The sequence below is a fragment of the Cydia fagiglandana genome, chromosome 7 (assembly GCF_963556715.1).
Source record: "Cydia fagiglandana chromosome 7, ilCydFagi1.1, whole genome shotgun sequence".
NCBI classification, from domain to species: domain Eukaryota; kingdom Metazoa; phylum Arthropoda; class Insecta; order Lepidoptera; family Tortricidae; genus Cydia; species Cydia fagiglandana.
Genome location: NC_085938.1, coordinates 17,114,207 through 17,134,732, shown reverse-complemented (window position 1 = coordinate 17,134,732; position 20,526 = coordinate 17,114,207). Strand labels below are relative to the sequence as shown.

Sequence of the window (20,526 nt, the reverse complement as noted above, 5' to 3'; positions counted from 1 at the left end):
GCTCCCGGTTGAATAGTTGATGAGATGTTGTAGGATTTAGTACATAATTCATTGTCTTGTCGCGTGTGTAAAAGCTTTGAGGCTATACCGACACATTGTTTTCCGCCGAATACGAAAATAGTGTCATTCGTGTTTTCTTGCAGTAAAGATAGACGACACTTATCATTTATATCTTGTTCTGGTTCCGGGCTAACAGATCTTGATTGCATAGGTGTTTCAAGTATGTTTGACTTTGTAGGTATAATTTCTTTACTTGTATTTAATGAGTTGTCCATTTGGACTGTACGAGTGAGAAAACGGCTCGTTCTATTTTTTTCCCGTTGTTTTGGGGTTACCTTTCGTGTTAAAGTGGGAGTGCCTTCTCCGAGTAACTGCTTAAAAACTTGTACTTGCCTTGTCAGATCCGCATTTTCCCTCGTCAATTGTGTAACTTCAGAATGTAATTGATTAATCTCTTCATGAGCGCTGCTGAGTTGCGTAGTGAGAGTTTTAATTTTATCCTTTAATTCGGCAAGTTGGGAGTCCTCGGTGAGGGTTGGAAGACTTTGCACACTATCATTTGCGTCGCTTGTCGTCGAGTTTGTGCTAGAATTTATAGACTGGTCACCTAGAGATAAAGTCGATTTCTCTGAGGATACTTGGCAAGAAGTAAGTTGGTTTATGTTATTTTTAGCAGTTTCTAGGGCGGCATTTTCAATATTCGCCCTGACTTTGTCTTCAAGTTTTTCGGCTCTCGATTTTTGTTTGGAGGTTGATGTTGCGGCGGGGTTTGTCGGTGGTGCGCGGCAACAAGTACTACATTTCCATGATTCTTTATTTTTCTTTGTCATATGGTTTACCTAAGTCTTAATTCAACCATTAAAGTCGACGAGTACAAAAAACTTTAAGCTAGCTCTCAATTTAACATTTTTTTTTATTATTATTTTTAATTTGACCTTACAATTATTTGTAAGTAGGTAAGACCGTTAAATATTTAAAATGATTATCAGCAAATTATCAATTTATCACCAATTACTCTATGAAAATTTTATGCCGAAACAGGGGACACGAATTCACGAATTTAGGAGCTGACCTAAATTTGTATCACGAAATGGGAGCCATATAAGAGGTTCACGAAAAAATTCATATAAAAAAAAGTTTCAACTAAAACCCTACAGTTTATACATTAAATTATTAACAAAGAACTAATATAACATATTCAAAAGCTTTCAAGGTATTGATATGCTTAGTAATATTTAAAAAAAATACACAAACTCGCAACTCACTCTCAAGAGCCTTAACCTGCCGAAACAGGGGCCCTTTACCTTACATGTATATAATACATACATGTATTTAATTATCCAACAGTAAGGCTGCGTTTCGACCAGAGATGGCGAGGATGCGTTGCGAGGGATGTGTTTGTTAAGAATCAATAGAATCACTTCATTTGTTTTCCTCGCTCAGCGTTCAGTGATTCTATTGGTTCTTAAAAACACAACCCTCGCAACGCATCCCCGCACATCTCTGGTCGAAACGTAGCCTTATATTTAACATTTTATTAAGTAATTGAAATATACGCATTTTTAACTAAGTATTAGCTGTTCTGTCACTAATTTACTATTAATTTTACACTCTTCGCAAAGACTAAATTCTGTTAATATGATTTTTAGTCACGACATCGAAAAACTATTACACCTTAAATAATTTACAAAGGTCGGTGTCGAGTGTTTAGTGTTTATTTTACAATTATCACTACAATCAAGGCCTCGAGTACGATGAATGGATTGTAAATTTATTGTAAGAGCTTCTCGTTTACAACGCTTACCAAGCAAATTGTCTGTGAATATGAGTCATTATGGTCTGATCTAAGATTACTTACAATTTCTACAGACGTCGGGGTCAAGTTTTGCTAGGGATTGGTCACTTATGAAGTAGCTTAGAGAATGAGGTGGATTCTTGTCGATTTTGCTCAATCTTAACTTTGAAATGATTAATTTTGAGGATGATGCTCCATGTCTTCCGTATTGCTTGTACTTAATGTGTACCTGTAGGTAGAACTGACCTATGTACCATTTGTTTAACTAACGATTACAACACTAATTGCTAAAAGCTTAAAACTTATAATAGATAATTATTTTCCGTGAACGTATCAAACTTACTTAACGGAACCGAAATTTAGAGTAGGTATGGCGTGGTGTTTCTTAGATTAAGGAGATCTCAAATAGAAAATGTTATGATATATTATTTAATATTTTGATGAGTCAAGTTTATTTCCGGTCATAACTTACCTTGGGCTATAATAAAAAATAACAAATATCGCAATGAGATTTATATCTCGATATTCTCGATCGAAACCTCATAAGTAATTATATCATAGACGCCTATCTATCTACCTTACCTTACTAACCTACCTATGAAGGGTAGGTACCCGTCATAGTTACGATAGGTAAGTAGGTAGTAAGTAGGTAAGTAGTTTCATAGTGCTATGAATATAGTATCTTTCTTAACATGATAAATTATCATCTACTTACTACAAGAGTTTGTACGCATATTCAACTTACAGAAGGTCGGTAGAGCAAAAGGAGCAAACTCTTCCTTTTTGACTGTGTCTGAGCGACAGTTGTTGCGTATTTGCGTTGCCCTATGGCGGTCTTCTTAACCAAACCAACCAAAAATTATATATTCTTCTCCAGATTGACCTTACGAGGGTTAAACAAATTTTGTTCCCGAGTGAACACGAGTTGTTGTTCCTCTTTTCCGCACTTGTATCGTAAATAACTATTTTAATTGATTGGAACGTATTTTCCTTTTGTGCTGTGGTGAAAAATGTTGTGTTTCTCTCGTGAGCAAAATTTTAGCAAGAAGTTTTTTAAATAGGTTGACGATGATAAAGCATGATTCACGCTAGACCGGGCCGTGTCCGGGCCGGAGCTTACGGCACATGGTTTTCTATGGAAAGCATCTCGTGATCGCCTGTCAAAAGTAAGCGCCGGAAGCTCCGGCCCGGACACGGCCCGGTCTAACGTGAGTCATCCTTAATTGTTGTATTATATCCCCAAGTTATCGATTACACTTGACATAGAAACTGCAAAGCTTTGTTTTATTATAACTAATAGAATCCAGGAACAGCCGTCGGTCACGACATTAGTTCACGACGAATGTTTTTGCGATAAAGGGTACATTGTATTTAAAACAGTAGTGCATAACTTAGACGCGATGTGACCTAAAAGCCCTTGGCATTCATCATCATCATCATCTCAGGCATAAGACGTCCACTGCTGAACATAGGCCTCCCCCCTGTTTTGGGGGGTGAATGCCATAATCGCCACGCTTGGCAGGCGGGTTGGCGATCGCAGTCGAGTACACCGAATTTGAGGGACGCTGCTGCCCGTCCACCGGTGGTCTTGGACGTGGTTTAAGGACATACCCGGGTCCTGGACGTAGTTTAAGGACATACCCGGGTCCTCATCCGGGTCCGGGTAATGGCCTTGGCGTTAAGTAGGTGTAATTAAGGTGCATCTAAACATAAGTGGTGCGTATGACAAAACATGTAGGTACCTATTTACTATCGTGGATAAGATATCTAAAACTTTATTGCCAATTTTGGAAGATATCAGAGGGCCTACCGCGAACCACGTTCGACGTGTTGCCGCTCTGTCGCACTTGTAAATTTGTACGTACTAAGTGTGACCTGTCAGGACCTCTGTATGTAACGTTGGCAGACGGCACAGACTGAAGCTGAAGCGAGTGCCCGTGTAGCCAGTGCTAGCACTGTAGCCACGGGAATTTTCTTTTGGGTTAGGTTTGTAAAAAAAAACAGCCTGAAACGAAATGTATTTTTTATTACTAGGTAGCAAATAATATTTAATTACTCGACATTACTCTATGTAGTGGTAGTAACTAAAGAAAATACGTGCGCTATACGAATTTGTGTTGTATGTTAGATTGTCTCGGTGATGGTTTGAAACTGAATAATGATAATTAAATAAGTAGTGACGCCTCCTAGAACCTGAAACAATTAACATCAAAAATGTATGTATTTAAAAATAATCTCTTTTTAGGGTTCCGTGCCAAAACGGATTCCATGGGTATTTTAATAGGTAGCAAATACTTAATCTATGTTCCTTTCAATACGAATACTGTGTCTTGTATTATAGATTATCTCAATGATGCTTTGAACAAGCTGAGCTTAGGCTAGAAGCAGTTTCCTATGGTCGTGAATTCAGATGCAGACTCAGGACTGGAGTAGGAATGCGTCTAAATTTATGCGGTCCAGGCTGCAGCGATTGGCCTGGCAACAGTGGCGGATTTGAGTCTTTGCCGCCCTAGGCCCCAGGCCCTGTAGCCGCCCCTTTTTCAGCACCCATCATATTGACTACATTTTGAGTTATTTCATGCTATCATCACCGAATTTTTTGTCACAATTTGCCGTCCCTAATATCTTGCCACCCTGGCTCGTAGGCTAGGGCCTTGGGGCAAATCCGCTACTGCCTGGCAAGCTAGTATATGCCATGGCATACTAGCTTGTTCGACCGCGACCGCCTCGTATTCCCTTTGAAATACAATACAATACAAATACTCTTTATTGCACACCTCAATAAAAGAAGACAATACAAAAGAAAACAGAAATACAAGCAGAGGTAAACAACAGGCGGTCTTATTGTAAAATAAAATCGAAAATCATCTCGTATCGGTCTTATCGAAAATATTACAAGCGTTTATTTATTTTTTACTTTCACCTGACCGTTGTCTGTCCGTCTGTCTGTGTGTAATCAAATCTTGCAAGTTAAATTTAATTCACTTCCCGGTTTCCGATTGAGCTGAAATTTTGCATACAGTATACGTAAGTCGGACGACAATGCAATATTATGGTGTCATCGAGCTGATCTGATGATGGAGACTGGAGGTGGCCATAGGAACTCTGTGATAAAACAACGAAACCTAATTGTGTTTGGGGTTTTTAGAATTGTCTCGATGAGTATTAGTTGTCTGTGGAAAAAAAGTACAGTTGGCGATAAAAGCTTGTACCAAAAATATTTTTTTTGCCAAAAACTTATTTTTATTTGGCAATAGGTTGTTACCGATGCCATAAGAGGCCTCGTGATGGTGAACACGCCCCTGGGTGCCAGTGTGCAGTTGTGCATCTGAGTCTGTAGTAGGACTGGATCCAGCGTCATGCGGCTGAGGCCGGAACGATCAGCTTGGCATACCAGCTTGTTCGACCGCGACCGCCTCGTATTCTCTTTGAAATATCTTTATTTGGCAATAGGTTGTTACCGATGCCATAAGAGGCCTCGTGATGGTGAACACGCCGCAGGGTGCCAGTGTGCAGTTGTGCATCTGAGTCTGTAGTAGGAACGGATCCAGCGTCATGCGGCTGAGGCCGCAACGGTCGGCGTGGCATACCAGCTTGCTTAACAGGCGGCTGGTACGTTCCCTCTGAAAATGTTTTCATTTTCATTTTGAAAATTACCTTTAGAGGGTGGCAAAAAATAACTGCATCACCATTTGAGGACGCTTTGGGATGAAACTGAGCAACTTTTACTATGGGACCAACCCCAAAATCCCAAAAAAAATTTGGTTGTTTCATACATTTTGGCTGGTCTATTTTTTATTGGAGGGTAATTTTCTTTCACGATTTCGCGGGGTTGGTCCTATAGTAAAAGTTGCTCAGTATAATCCCAAAACCTCCTTGGCAACGGGAATGCAGTTATTTTTTGGCCACCGTGTATGTGTAGGTATGTATTTTTATATTTTCTGTAATAGGTGCCTTTTTGCTAACTTCATAACTAATTTTCTAAATCTGACAAATACATACTTCTACTCGCTAGTTTCTTTGTATGTATAACAAAACAACAAAAACTGCTAGTCTGGTACCAGACGTAGATATGTCACCTACGTAAATGTTCACGCCAAGTTTAATGTAATTTAAGCATGTCATTCTAAAATGAGGGAGTAACTTCGATTGTATGGGAGAGGCTTTTTCGGCGGGTTCGTGTGGCTCTTCACACGATAGTAGACGATTCCAGCGTTTTCCCGCTTTGTAGAGGAAAGCGACTACGAACATAGAACCCGCCGAGCGGGTTTCCGGCACTCGATGTGTTAAAACTTGGTTAAAACAGTGTAAAACAGAGTTTTTCCTGAGGGCCATATTGCGCCTCAGAATTTTCGCGCGGGCTACTGTCGGGTCTGTCGGTGCCCAAGGGTGGGTGTTCTGCTGTTAGTGCTGAACACTGGAGCCTGGCTCCCGCGGGCCAGATTGGACCGCTGTCAACGGGCCGGATTGGAACGCTCCGCGGGCCGGGGTTTGGAGAGCCCTGGTGTAAAACAATCATGTTGATAAAAGGGAAACTCACCTGTTTCAGGAGCCAGTGGCATGGTTCCACCAAGACCACCAGGTGGCTCAAGTGTAGCAGACACCAGTTTAAATGTACTCCTATTGACACATACCGCTCTTGCTCATTCTTACAGTTAGTACCTAAAAATATTTTAATGTATAAAATTTAGGTTTATATACCGGGTGTGGCCTGTAACATGAGCAAATTATTATTTTTAAAAGTCGCTGAACAAATGTTGATCAGTATTGAGGACTACAGCCTACAGTTTAATTTTTCGCTCATATTACAGGCCACACCCGGTAGAACATGCTCCCATAATTTATGTTTTGCACAAGTGACACAAAAGCTGAACAAGTTATACGACACCTACACTTCCTCAAGAATCACTCAATTGATAGGTGAAAACCGCATGAAAATCCGTTTAGTAGTTTTTGGTTTATCGCGAACATACATACATACAAACGGACAGACGCGGCGGGGGACTTTGTTTTATAAGTGTAGAGATAAAACGAATGAATTGAAAGGGACTATTATGTTCATATTATAAAACAACCCTATGTGCGACCTAAAATGAATAAAGATATATAATAATACATACATAATGTAGCTGCAATCACATTATATGGAGCTACCAACAAAAGCATGCATAGCAATATGAAACCACACAGCAAAAAGGGTCCGTTTTTCTTGTCCACTTGTATCAATATGTTGCATATCGTGTCGTAGCTCAGGTTAAGGTGGTGGACGTATTCATTCTCGTGTCCGTCACGCCGAGCGGTTGCACCATCTATTATAATAGTAGTTTATATGACTGCTAGATAATGAAAGGCATTAAAACTCGAGTGTGGGTTTATGAAACGAACGAAGTGAGTTTCATAATAGCATCACACGAGTGTTTTGATATGTGTGTAGATAAAAGAATATATGTGATACAAATGTGGCAATTTTTACACTAACTGGCGGTCAGGCATTTTTTTAAATTTCAAAAATTGAATAAAAAAAAATAGCTTAACACGTTTCAGCACATGGACGTAATATTGATGATTTCTCTGAAACTTCATTTTTGCTAGACATGTGTGGGGGTCAAATCAGCAGTGGTAAGGTCCTCTATTATTAGACTTGGTTTGATTCGTAGGGCATAATTAGGTACACCATTAGTGTTAACCCTTCGTGTGTCTAAGCATGTTGACACTGCAGTGCTCAGTGCGCATGAATTTAAAAATCCATTGATTAATAAAATAGGTTTAAATTCGATCGCACTGAGTGTTTAGACATACGAAGAGTTAAGTGAGAGTTCATACTAAACGCAAGTAGCAAATGTATAAACTTCATTTAACATTAATCGATGTGTGAAACTGGCCTTACATCGTGTATAAAAAAATATAATTAGAATTGGTAGAAAAGCTTGCTGCTCTGAAAACATATCTTACCAAAAATACTTACTTACTTATTTACTGCCGTGGCGCAGGGACCCGAAGTGGAACTTGGCCTCTGACACTAAGGTACGCCATGCTTCTCTGTCCAATCGACGGCACCGAGCTCGTTCAGATCTTTCACGACCTCATCGCTCCAGCGATACCTACAGGACGCCCAACCGGTCGTCGACCATCCGGACGGCTCGAGTACGCTCTCCAAACCGCTCGATCTTCACCCATACGGACCACGTGCCCAAGCCATCGGAGTCTTGAGGCTTTCGTTTCTCCTACTATATTGGGTTCGGCCACTAGATCTTCGATTTCCTAGTTCTTGCGTATCCTCCACACAAAAAATACTTACGAGTAAATAATTCCTCCAGTTCATCATTTAAAAGGTTGAGTGTGGAATATATCTCTACCAGCAACAAACTCCAGAGCTGCTGAAGAAATACTATTGCGAGGGCTTCGAAGCCATAGACTACGTACAAGCTGGAAACTAAAACTATTATATGTTTTAGTAAAGGTTATTACTTACCTAAATATTATATGGAACTAGCCTACTAGTGCCTACGCCAATTCTTGGGATTAGTGTCAAGCGGACCCCAGGCTCCCATGAGCCGTGGCATAATGCCGGGCCAACGCGAGGAAGAAGATTATGATGATGATTATATGGAACTAGCCCTTGCCCGCATTTGGTTCGCGGAGAATTTGATATTGGCACGATCATGTTGCAGTAAAAAATAAAAATGAAAAAAAAATCACACCAATAACTCAGTAAAATAGTGTTTCATAATTAAACCTTGTATTTGACCTATGTATTCCTTTCTTCCTTTCATTAAAATATACTCCACTTACTATTATTTTTCAATCTTCCATAATATGATACCACGCTGTATATGAGATAATAGGATATAATTTGCCATATTATGTACGAAATTAGCAAAACGTGTTTAAATTTGCTATATTCCACCCTATTATTTCCTTTAAGGTTGCTTTTAATCTGAAAAGATAAAAACAGATTTATGTTTTTGCGAACCTTTCCTAACATTTTTCTAAGAATAGCATTTTACATAAATGAAACATGCTTTTATTTCAAAAATTAAGTAAACAGAACTGCATATAAAAATTTAATTTAAAATTTTTTTCACTTTCTCTTTAGGGCCCATAATTTTTTTTCACCCTCTATAGTGCTACCCTCTATAGGCTACCTTTGTCAACTGTTGAAGCACATAGACGGTCTGCTGGAGTTGTCGCGGGGAAGCCCACTCGCCGACGCTATACACGAGCATCAACAATAACGACTCGGTGATGAACATGCCCACGTTAAGCAACGTACTTCCCAAATGTACGCGGTCGCAGTTACCTTTGTCAACTGTTGAAGCACATGGACGGTCTGCTTGAGTTGTCGCGGGGCAGCCCACGCGCCGACGCTATACACGAGCATCAACAATAACGACTCGGTGATGAACATGCCCACGTTAAGCAACGTACTTCCCAAATGTACGCGGTCGCAGTTACCTTTGTCAACTGTTGAAGCACATGGACGGTCTGCTTGAGTTGTCGCGGGGCAGCCCACGCGCCGACGCTATACACGAGCATCAACAATAACGACTCGGCGATGAGCATGCCCACGTTAAGCAACGTACAAATAAACAACAAAAGAGAGAGCTCGTCGTGTTTTAAAATAAACTACGACAATTGGACGTAGTTACGCGAAAACGTTCCAACCCACAAGTCACTCGAAAATGAGTTACCATAACCAGGGTACTATTTTTGACATATTACATCATGTGCACACAAAGATGCTAGTATTTTTAGGTTAGTTTCATCAATAAAGTTTGACCCAAATGTTCCAACCCACCATTATACCAAGGACGTGTACTCAAAATAAAGTAAAAACATTACATGCATACTGAAACATATTGTTAAAAACTCCTTATAGAATAACATATCGTTATAATGTTCCACTTGTCTTGAAACATTATACTAAATTCATAAAACGCACATTTAATTTTTTCTTAAATGATCCATGTATGTTGGAACGTTTTTGCAAAATCTTTATACATTTTTTATTTCTGCAAAAATGTTCCATGTAATTTGAAACCTTTTAGATTAATCCATACTGTTTTTTTAAGCTGCGAAGAGTGTTCTAAATAAATTGGAACATTTTATTATAATATATTATTTTCTAATTTTTTGCTATAAACGATCCACATATACTTGATCCACTTTTGCTATTAAATATGTTCGAGAGAAAAAAATTTTTTTTACCAAAATAAATAACTATGGTATATTTAAGTTTATGTATTTAGTCAAAACAATCAATGGACTATTTACAATAAAGGTGGCAACATTATTACCCTTTGCTCCCGTAAAATGACAGCACCAACGAAACGCACATGTGAAACGAAACGCCGCCGCGGACCTACCTGTCATTAAATGTCATGTAGCTGGTTTGTTAGCGCACACCGTTGTATGGGGACCTTGCACTTTGTGACTATGCGCTGAAACTTGGCACAGTTGATTCTTAGCTGGTCTTGAGCAGATACAGACCGGGGAGACATCGAGAGCCACCTCTCAATTAGTGGGGGGGGGGAAGTTCAACACTGCCGCGCTTCACTTGGAGCTGCATTTCTCTAAAACTATACCTATTAGGGCATGTAATATATTATTTTCGGATAAATTAAGGACAAGGAATCTATTTTTAGAACAAAAAATGCCCTTTCGAACAAAAAAGTTAGTAAAGTAGAAAAGACTAAATAACGTATTTTACATTTTTTTATAATTATTTTTTTTTTTTAAAAGAGTAGAAGGAATCTGAAAAAAAAATATGCCGATGTGCCGCCGACATATTTATGAATATGGAATTCTTAGAGATTTTTGATTAAAATAACTCATTTTTAGTTACTTTGTCAAATTCGATCTCGTCGAGATATTAATCTCGATCTCGAAAGTGTGACTCTCGAGATCTCGAAACACCCAACCTCAAAAAAAAACAAAAAATTAAAATATTATACCCAATCTCTATTCGGATATTTCGTGCGAGATTTCGAATCGCCAATCTTGTACCTAAAGAATTTTGTAAACCCATGACCATGCAATAAAATAAATTTCATATCAATTTCAATTTTGAAATATTAGAATCAAAAAGTTCAAAATAGATTTTATAGGTACATAACTTCAAAAATGTGTTCCCTCTCAACCCGAAACCCCTTGTCTCTCAGGATGATCTAGATATTTTCACACAAGACGGTTTATCGATAACTTCTTACATCACTAGATTCTTCTTCCTCGCGTTATCCCGGCATTTCGCCACGGCTCATGAGAACCTGGGGTCCACTTGACAACTAATCCCATGATTTGACGTAGGAACTAGTTTTTAAGTAAGCGACTGCCATCTGACCTTCTAACCCAGAGGATAAACTAGGCTTTATTGGGATTAGTCCGGTTTCCTCACGATGTTTTCCTTCACCGAAAAGAGACTGGTAAATATCAAATTATATTTCGTACATAAGTTCCGATAAACTCATTGGTACGAGCCGGGGTTTGAACCCGCGACCTCCAGATTGCAAGTCGCACGCTCTCACCGCTAGGCCACCAGCGCTTCTTACATCACTAGATTATCGACATTAAATGTCGACGATTGCCCATCACTTTTCTGTCTGTGTACTTATTTAGAAACTTGACTCCGCCCTTAAAATTAGTGCGATAAGTACAACTGCAGCACAGGCGAAACATACTTACTTACTTACTTACTGCCGTGGCGCAGTGACCCGAAGTGGATCTTGGCCTCTGACACTAAGGAACGCCATGCTTCTCTGTCATGCGCCGTTTCTGTCCAATCGACGGCACCGAGCTCGTTTAGATCTTTCACGACCTCATCGCTCCAGCGATACCTAGGACGCCCAACCGGTCGTCGACCCTCCGGACGGCCCGAGTACGCTCTCCAAACCGCTCGATCTTCACCCATACGGACCACGTGCCCGAGCCATCGGAGTCTTGAGGCTTTCGTTTCTCCGACTATATTGGGCTCGGCCACTAGATCTTCGATTTCCTGGTTCCTGCGTAGGTATCCTCCATGAGCCATCTTCTCCGCGAGTGGGTCCAAGTATCTTCTGCTAGATCCTCCGTTCAGCCACCAGCAGTGCGTATTCCTCTCTTTGTGTTAGGGTCCAGGCTTCGCATCCGTACATCAAGATCGGTCTGATTATAGTCTTGTATATACGGAGTTTCGTCTTTCTGGTCATTAGCCTGGACACCAACACTTTAAGAAGAGCAGCTGTGCACCGGAGCGCGTTCTGAATTCGGGTTTGGATCTCCTCTTCCCTCCGATTGCTGTCTGTGACGATACACCCAAGATATTTAAATTTCTCTACACCTTTGTAAGAGGTTTATCCTATAGTGAGATCTTTCCTACGAATAGTTATTTCTGTATCGCTTCATATGAAGGTACTCAGTTTTCTCCCGACTAATTCGTAGGTCAACCTTCACTGCCTCTTCCTCAACGAGCAAAATGACGGTGAAAACGGGAGTCGGCCTAACAGACCAGTTTGATGTCGGTACGGGTCTCAAGCAAGGGGATACTCTCTCTCCCATACTTTTCAACTTGGTGCTCGAATATGTCACCAAGAAAGTTATAGCCTCTGGTGGCGGAGTAGAGTTGAACGGTAGCCACCGAATTATTGGGTATGCAGACGACCTAGCCCTCCTGGGGGAAAACGAGGCGGATGTCCGTAGGGCTGCTCAGAGCCTAGAGGACAGGCGAAACATCCTGCGTAAAAATCTCTAAAATCGAGGTTTCTTACTCGATTGTTTCCTCCTCCAAAACTTAACCAATCAAACTTAAATAACCAAAAAGAAGAAAACAATGTTATATGCTTTAGGTCAATTTAAATTCATTACATACACTTAAATTCGTTTTGGAACGTTTATGCATAATTGCTATTTAACAAGTTTCATACAAAATTAAATTTAGCGAAAACGTTTCAAACTCGTTTTACCTATTTATATGCCCCTTGTATTATGTATTTTCAAAAAATATGCATATCATTCAATAACCAGTTTGGCATTCCACAGTAAAACCAATAGTATTTGCCTGAAATAATTACAGGGAAAAAGTGTACCGCTAAAACACAAAATTGCGTTTATCTCAAAATGGGGTCGCTGTGGGTTGGAACGTTTTCGCGTAACTACGTCCAATTTAACTTACGTATACTCGTGCAATGTAAACATAAGTGCCGAATAGAGTGCTGCGGCTAAAAGTGCACTACTTTTGGACACTTAACAACACTACAGGACTAAAAAGAAGTACGGTAAGATACATTATTTTAACCGTTTGACTTTTAAAAACATTCAAAAACACAAAGAACTGGTTAAAAATAACGGGACCTTGCATGCTCAATAACATATGATTGGATGAACTGTGACATTGACAGCTTTGACATTGCTATACTGCTACCAACATCATAAGCTTGTGTTGCCATACAAAAGGTGCGTTCAGATACTTCAGATAACGAAAACTCGCCAGAACCACAGATAAACTAATGAGCAGCACATGCGTATATATTGTAAGAAATAATTACGCAAACTAATTTTTTAATATTTAAAGCCTTGACTAACTGAATATTATATCGATAAAAATGGCAACAAAGAATATTGACAAAAAGAAGGAATCTCTCAGAAAAACGCTGCTGAGGCCCAGGAAAAACGCTGAATTAGCACAGGTTATGAGCAGTGACGAAGAGGGTTCACATGACCACCAATTATGCTTAAATAAAATAAGCGAAAGTGATAAAGTAATACGTACGTTAAAACAAGAATTACAACAGTACTCTGATGTGCATAATGAAAATAAGTTATTAAAACAGCTACTAGCAGATAAAGAACGACAATACAACAGCCTTGAATCAAAATTAATACCAAACGACCCAATAAATAGCTCTTGCCCAGGTGTGGGGTCACTCGAGACTGATGAAATGCAAATATTAACCCCACTAAAGCAAAAAATTGCAAAGAAAGAAAAAGAGAATCTCTCTCTGGCCATGAGAATAGAAGAACTAGAAAATGAAAATACGACCTTATGTAATATGATTAAAATTAACGAGCCTTCCTCGATGACACCATACAATTTAGATAAAATTAAAGATCTTGAAGAAAAAACTAACGAATTTAGACAAAAAATCAAAATTCTGACTAAAAAACTACGGAACGTTATAAAAAAATATACGGCCTTAAATAAACAATATAAGGAACTAAAAAGTAAGGATATATCGTTAAGCACTATCAGGCAATCCGTAGAATGCATTAAAAAGAATACAGACGCGTTAAAAGAGCTTATAGAACAGGCCCCCAGTACAATCTATACGACCCCTAGAGTTGCTACACAGCATCCGAACACGTCAACCCATGAAGATCTACGCGAAAAGTCTGCAAGTAACGTGGAACATAAGACTAAAGAACAGCCAAGGCCAAAACCAAATCTTCTCCTTCTATCAGACCTCCATGGAACTGAAGTGACCTCAATGCTGTCTCGTATACGCCGGGGGGACTACGATTTCACTGCGGACATTATCAACAACGGTACAACTGACCGCGTCCTCCTGAATGTTATGGAAAAGACGGAACACTTCAGTAACAAAGATTGCGGAGTCATAATGTGCGGTGGAAGTGACTACAACGTTTACACTCCAGCAGAAACGGTTTTATTGGTAGAGGAAGCAGTTAAGAGGCTCCCCCATTGTAATATTGTTGTATGCACTATACCAGTGAGCATCAATTATAACAGCAAAGGGTTTAATTTATTTGCAAATAAGGTTAATGCTGGGTTTACCCAAACTTTGATGAAGTACAACAACGTTACAATTAAAAATATAGATGAGAACCTTAATGTGGAGGATTATGCAAAGAACGGCTATAACTTACGAATTAAGGGTAAATTTAAAATTGCATCTGCCATAAATGTATGTTTAAAAGAAATTAACGAAAAATTTTACAATAGTGACAATTTTTTATAAACAAAGATATTATGGATAGTAAATTTGAGGCTGAAAATCTTGGCATTATGCATTTAAACATAAATAGACTCAGAAATAAATTGCTTAGCATGGAAGCTTTTATAGAATGCGAAATAAAATTGAAACCAAAAGTGATTATGCTTACGGAAACATGGCTTGAACCATCCGAACACGCAAACATCAACATGTCAGGTTATTCAGTTTCAAGTCATACTTCTAGAACTATAACTAAAGGTGGAGGAACAATAGTATTTATAAGAAATGACTGTTCAGATAATTATAAAGAGATTGATGTTTCTGAATACTACATAGAAAAAGTATTTGAAGTATGTGCAATTTGTTTAGAGCTGAACGGCACAGGTTTTTATTGTGTTGTAATCTATCGATCTCCAAATTCTAATTTCAATCTTTTTCTCAACCAGTTAAATAACATGTTAAGCAAACTTAAGTTTCCTAACATCATAATAGGCGGAGACTTTAATATCAATCTTGCATCTAAAACCGATAATAATACTAAAATGTTTCTACAGACCCTCTTAGAACATAATATTAAACCTACAATATCTGATTATACCCGAGTAACTGCAAGTACATCAACTGTAATAGACAATATAATGACAGACTTTAGTGAGTACGCAACAGCTTATGTTATACCATGTAGCTTCTCTGATCATGATGCCCAAATGCTAGAGTTGCCTGCGTCACTCAATCGAAAAGCTGAACCATGTAAATTTACACAAAAACGCATATTTTCTAAAAATGCCACAAGTAAATTTCAGCATGATCTCGAACTTATCGACTGGCACACAGCTTTTGCTAATAAAGATTGTAATAATAAAATAAACCAATTTTATGACATACTATTGCCACTGATCGAAAAATATTTTCCTTTAAAAACGGTACAATCGCGAAAAAAACCTAATAAGTGGATAACCAAAGGCATAAGAAAATCTAGTCAAACAAAACGTAAGCTGCATAGTATAGCGCGCCACACTGCTGATGAATCCTTCCTGAAGTACTATAAACAATATAAAAATACATTCAAAACCGTCCTTACCCATGCCAAGAAAATGAACATGTATCGTACAATCAGTAACGCAAAAAATAAGGCCAAAACTGTATGGAATCTAGTTAAGGAAACTACAGGCAAATGTGTAAAGACTCAACCTAAAATAACTCTAAGACTAGATAACGGCATTACTAGCGATAAAAAAGCAATAGCAAATGCGTTTAACAATTACTTTTTAAATGTAGGGATGTCATCGTGCAAAACAAAAAATAAGGAACATATAAAAGCTATGCACAAGCTAAAAGTAACTAACAGTAGTTCAATATTTTTGAGCCCGATAACAGAGTCGGAAATCATCCGAACAGTAAAAAATCTTAAAAATAGTAACTCTACTGGACCAGATAATTTAAATACTAGATTCTTAAAAGATAATATTCACTTATTGTGTTCCCCATTGTCCATAATATTTAATAGTTGTATAGAAAAAGGTATTTTTCCTGACCTGTTAAAAAAAGCTAAAGTAATAACCATACACAAAAAAGGAAGTCGCTCTGAACTAAATAATTATAGACCGATATCCCTGTTATGTGTCGTCTCAAAAATACTAGAGAAATGCTTAGCTGAGAGATTAGAAAAACACTTGACAAAACACAACATGTTAACTACACAGCAATATGGCTTTAGGAAAGGAAAAAATACTTCAAATGCTGTAATCAATTTAGTAACGGAAGTAATGTTTAATCTAAATAAAGGTTATAAGTGTGGCGGAGTATTCTGTGATCTGACAAAAGCATTCGACTGTGTCGATCACAGGATACTTCTCGACAAACTAGAATATTACGGAGTTCGTGGCTCTGCTCTGAATCTCTTTGAGTCATATTTAACTAACCGCACTCAATATGTAGAAATATCGTATGTAGATTCTGATAGCGTAGCTCGTTCTGAAGAAGCTGTAGTAAAATACGGGGTCCCTCAGGGCTCTGTACTAGGTCCATTATTATTTCTAATTTTCATAAACGATTTACCCCAATCTCTTACCTATGGAACACCTTATCTATACGCTGATGATACCAGTGTCATTTTGAATGCGACCACTACCCATGAGTTCAAAGTAATGATCAAAAAATGCTGGGAAGAAATCGAAAATTGGTTTACTGTCAATGGCCTTAGAATCAATCATGAGAAAAGTTATTACACTATATTTCGACGTAGCCCTAAAAGTACCGACTTCGACTGTGATGTACCAATACAGAAGGCCGAATGTATTAAATTTTTAGGGGTAGAACTCGATCCTTATCTGAGATGGAACAACCAGATAGATTCCATATGCAAAAGGCTGGCTAGTGCATGTTACTCCTTAAAATCACTTTCGAAAGTAGCCGATGTAACTATACTTAAAACTGTATACTTTTCCTACTTCGAGAGTATTATCAGATATTGTATAGAAGTATGGGGTAACGGAACGAACATAAACTCTATACTACTCTTGCAAAAAAAGGCACTACGAATTATTGTGGGATCTAAACACATACCAGTCACTCATCGCAATATGTTTATAGACCACAAAATATTTACAATTACGGCATTGTATTTATATCGAATATGCGTTTATATGTATGTCAATCAAAATAATTATAGAAAGGCTGAAGAAACCCATCATTTTAATCTCAGAAACAAATCAAAAATTGTTCAAATTAAATCTAACTTTATCCATTTTAATAACAGCCTTAACAATATCGGAATTAAAATTTTTAATAAATTAAGTACCGACATAAAACAATGTAGTGACCTAAGAACATTTGACATAAAGGTAAGAGATTATTTCATAAATAGACCATGTCTACGTCACAAGGCGGTTAGCCCGGACTCCCGTGGTCGCGTTCCGATACTTCTCTTTCCTTTGGTGCTCGTTGCTGGTGAGGAGCGCCTCCACCGCTCCGGTGTGACGCCTCGCGTGGTCCGGTAGGAGCTAGGCCTTCCAAAGCCTGCTGTGATGCCGCTGAGGACCCTGGCCGCTCCGGCCTGGGTGGTTCGGGTAGGTGTGGCGATGAAAAGAAACTCAATGTTTCACATGCACGTATATTTTACGTTAATCTACACTTATTCGTTCGTACACTGACGCCTGATGCGTGACAATCGTGACACGACAACTACCATTCCTAGAAAACAACTATACTGAAAACACACGCGGCGTGGTCAATGGCTGCGGCCAAGTCTAGCTTCAAACCCGGCAGGAATGCAACCTACGTGCGTTCGCTACAACGCTCCGAATCGTCCTGGGGGAAATAGAATCCATCGATATGAAGTTTTACCATAATGAATGTAGTGACATACCATTTAAGTTACGCTTGAGCCTCTAGGAAATTGGCCTACGATTATTGCACACGGCACATGTGAAAGGTGCTTGCACTTGGCGTAAACATTCCTGCGGGGGGGAGGCCAGAGTTGAGCTGATACCTTGAAGCACAATGGATTAGCTAGTCTAACTTACAGCACTATCAAACATTGACCACAGCAAAGTGGTGACATGAAAGAACAAGTAACCAACTAAATACTTATAAAGAAACAGTACCTAGTACAGTTGCAATTAGAAATCAGTGAGTCATCTTGATATAAATAAATTCAATTTAAACAGTAGGTACCATAAGTTGTTAACATGTGACAATACCAAAACATAACTTATAAATTAATACAGTTAAGTACACTCTACTGGTAATTTACACAATTTGACAACGGGCCGGATTAAGTCGCCGCCCTGAGTTTTTAATTTAACTGATCGTACAATATCATCTGCACCTTTAAATAATTGAATCACTCTACCTCTACGCCAGTGGAGAGGGGGTGCAGTTTCATCCTTGATTAATACTAAATCATTTAAAGCCATGTTAGGAACATGATTGTACCATTTGAGTCTGGTTTGCAAATTATTAAGGTAAGTAATATGCCATTTAGCCCAAAAGTTTTGTGAAATCTTTTGTAAAGACTGGAAATGTGATAAACATGCTACATTAGTGTCTTTCCACGGGTACTCAGGTACCGATAGCAATGGTTGCCCTATAAGAAAGTGGCCCGGAGTGAGTACTTCCAAGTCACATGGGTCCTCGGATAAAGGAACCAGAGGCCGTGAGTTAAGCACCGATTCTACTTTGGTAAATACGGTTGAAAGACCCTCGAAGGTCAGTATGCGGTCCCCTAACTCACGCTTGAGTAGGTTCTTACTACTCTTGACTGCGGCTTCTACCAAGCCTGACATGTGAGGGGCACCAGGAGGATTGAACTCCCAGCGGACACCTTGGCGACGAAATTCCTCCTGGAGGACAATTTCGTTGTCAAGTAAGAACTGACTAACCTCCTTGAGGTATGAGCTAGCACCTTTGAAATTTGTACCTTGATCGCTCCTGACTAAGGCGGGCAGCCCTCGTCGACTGACAAACCGTGTGAACGCCGCAATGAAGGCCTCGGTGCTCAGCGACGAGACGAGTTCAAGATGTACGGCTTTCGTTCCTAAACATACGAAAACACACAGATAAGCTTTGAGTGATTTAGCATTTCTGAGGTGACTACTTTTGACCCAGTAGGGACCGGCAAAATCGGTTGCTACTCCTGAAAAGGCACGAGCCGCCGTGACTCGGTCCGCTGGCAAATCTGCCATAAACGGGGCCTGCGTTGAAGCGTTGAATCTGAAACACGACATACAGCTATTGATTACGCGGGATACCACACGTCGCGCCGACGGGATCCAGTAACGTTGCCGGAGTATATTGATGAGTGCGCTCGTTGAAGCGTGACAATAGGTACGGTGATAATGCTGCATCAACATTTGAGTCCATTTATGGTCTTTAGGTAGAAGGTATGGGTGCTTAGCATCGTAACGTAAGCATGAATGCCGCAGTCGCCCTCCGACGCGAATGAAGTGATTCTCATCTACGAAAACGCTGAGTTTTTGAAGTGACTTGCAAACAATCTTGCCTCCTTTCAATAACACGATTTCATCTCTGTAAGCATCCAGTTGAACGTACTTAATCCAGTGGTTCATTGCCTCACGATTTTCGTCGATCGTTAGCGTAGGGCGAACGTTCCGTTGCGCTTTCGGCAAACGAACGTTCTTACAAAATCGCAATACGTATGACGTCACATTGATAAGCTTGTTGAACGAACTGACTCGTGATAACAGAAACTCCTCCCATGACTTCTCGGCCGGCGTAATGTGATGTAACTGTTTGAATCCGGGTAAATCTGGTGACATGGTGACCGGCATCGTCGGCCACTGTGACTCATTCGTCATTAACCATTCTGGGTTCCACCAAAGATGAAACCCGATGAGGTCCTTCGCCGTAGCCCCCCGCGATGCGACATCGGCAGGGTTCGACTCCGATCTGACATACCTCCATGTCATAGGTCGGGTTGACTGTTGAATATCTTGAACACGGTTACCTTCAAAAGTCTGTAGCACATGAGGCTTTGTGTTCAACCAACATAGCACAATTCTGGAATCTGACCAAGCATTTATGCTGTCAATCTGAACTGATTCCTCGTATGCCGCTGCGACGTGGTTTAATAACTTATAAACCAGGTGAGCTGCATTTAACTCGCTCTTCGGAATGGTTTGTTTGACTCTCCTTGACGCTACGCGAGTCTTAGCTATCACTAACCGTACTAGTACATTCCCTGACGCGTCCTCAGTCCGGAGGTACACGCAGGCTCCGTAGCCGAGCTCCGACGCATCTCCAAAGCCGTGGAGGGAGTGTGACACCGCACCGGGCAGAGTGACG

At 39.7% G+C, this 20,526-nt stretch overlaps 1 protein-coding gene across 1 annotated transcript; it reads right to left on the bottom strand.

The window, feature by feature from the left end:
• Window positions 1–3,911: 3,911 nt before the first annotated feature.
• LOC134666346 (gustatory receptor for sugar taste 43a-like) lies at window positions 3,912–8,216 on the bottom strand. The gene is made up of 5 exons (XM_063523494.1): window positions 8,094–8,216; window positions 6,916–7,104; window positions 6,336–6,457; window positions 5,257–5,418; window positions 3,912–3,988 (listed from the first exon to the last, which is right to left on the bottom strand). Exons 2-5 carry the CDS (start codon window positions 6,959–6,961, stop codon window positions 3,920–3,922), a joined length of 399 nt encoding a protein of 132 aa, XP_063379564.1. The 5' UTR covers window positions 6,962–7,104; window positions 8,094–8,216; the 3' UTR covers window positions 3,912–3,919.
• Window positions 8,217–20,526: the final 12,310 nt, after the last annotated feature.

Bases quoted from the DNA above. Each gene is read 5' to 3' on its own strand.
- LOC134666346 (XM_063523494.1), bottom strand. From the start codon at position 6,961: ATGCTTTTGTTGGTAGCTCCATATAATGTGATTGCAGCTACATTAT. The intron at 5,419-6,335 runs GTGAGTTTCCCT...AAACATTTTCAG, and splicing joins GCCACTGGCTCCTGAAACAG to AGGGAACGTACCAGCCGCCT. The intron at 3,989-5,256 runs GTAACAACCTAT...TAATTGTTTCAG, and splicing joins CGAGGCCTCTTATGGCATCG to GTTCTAGGAGGCGTCACTAC.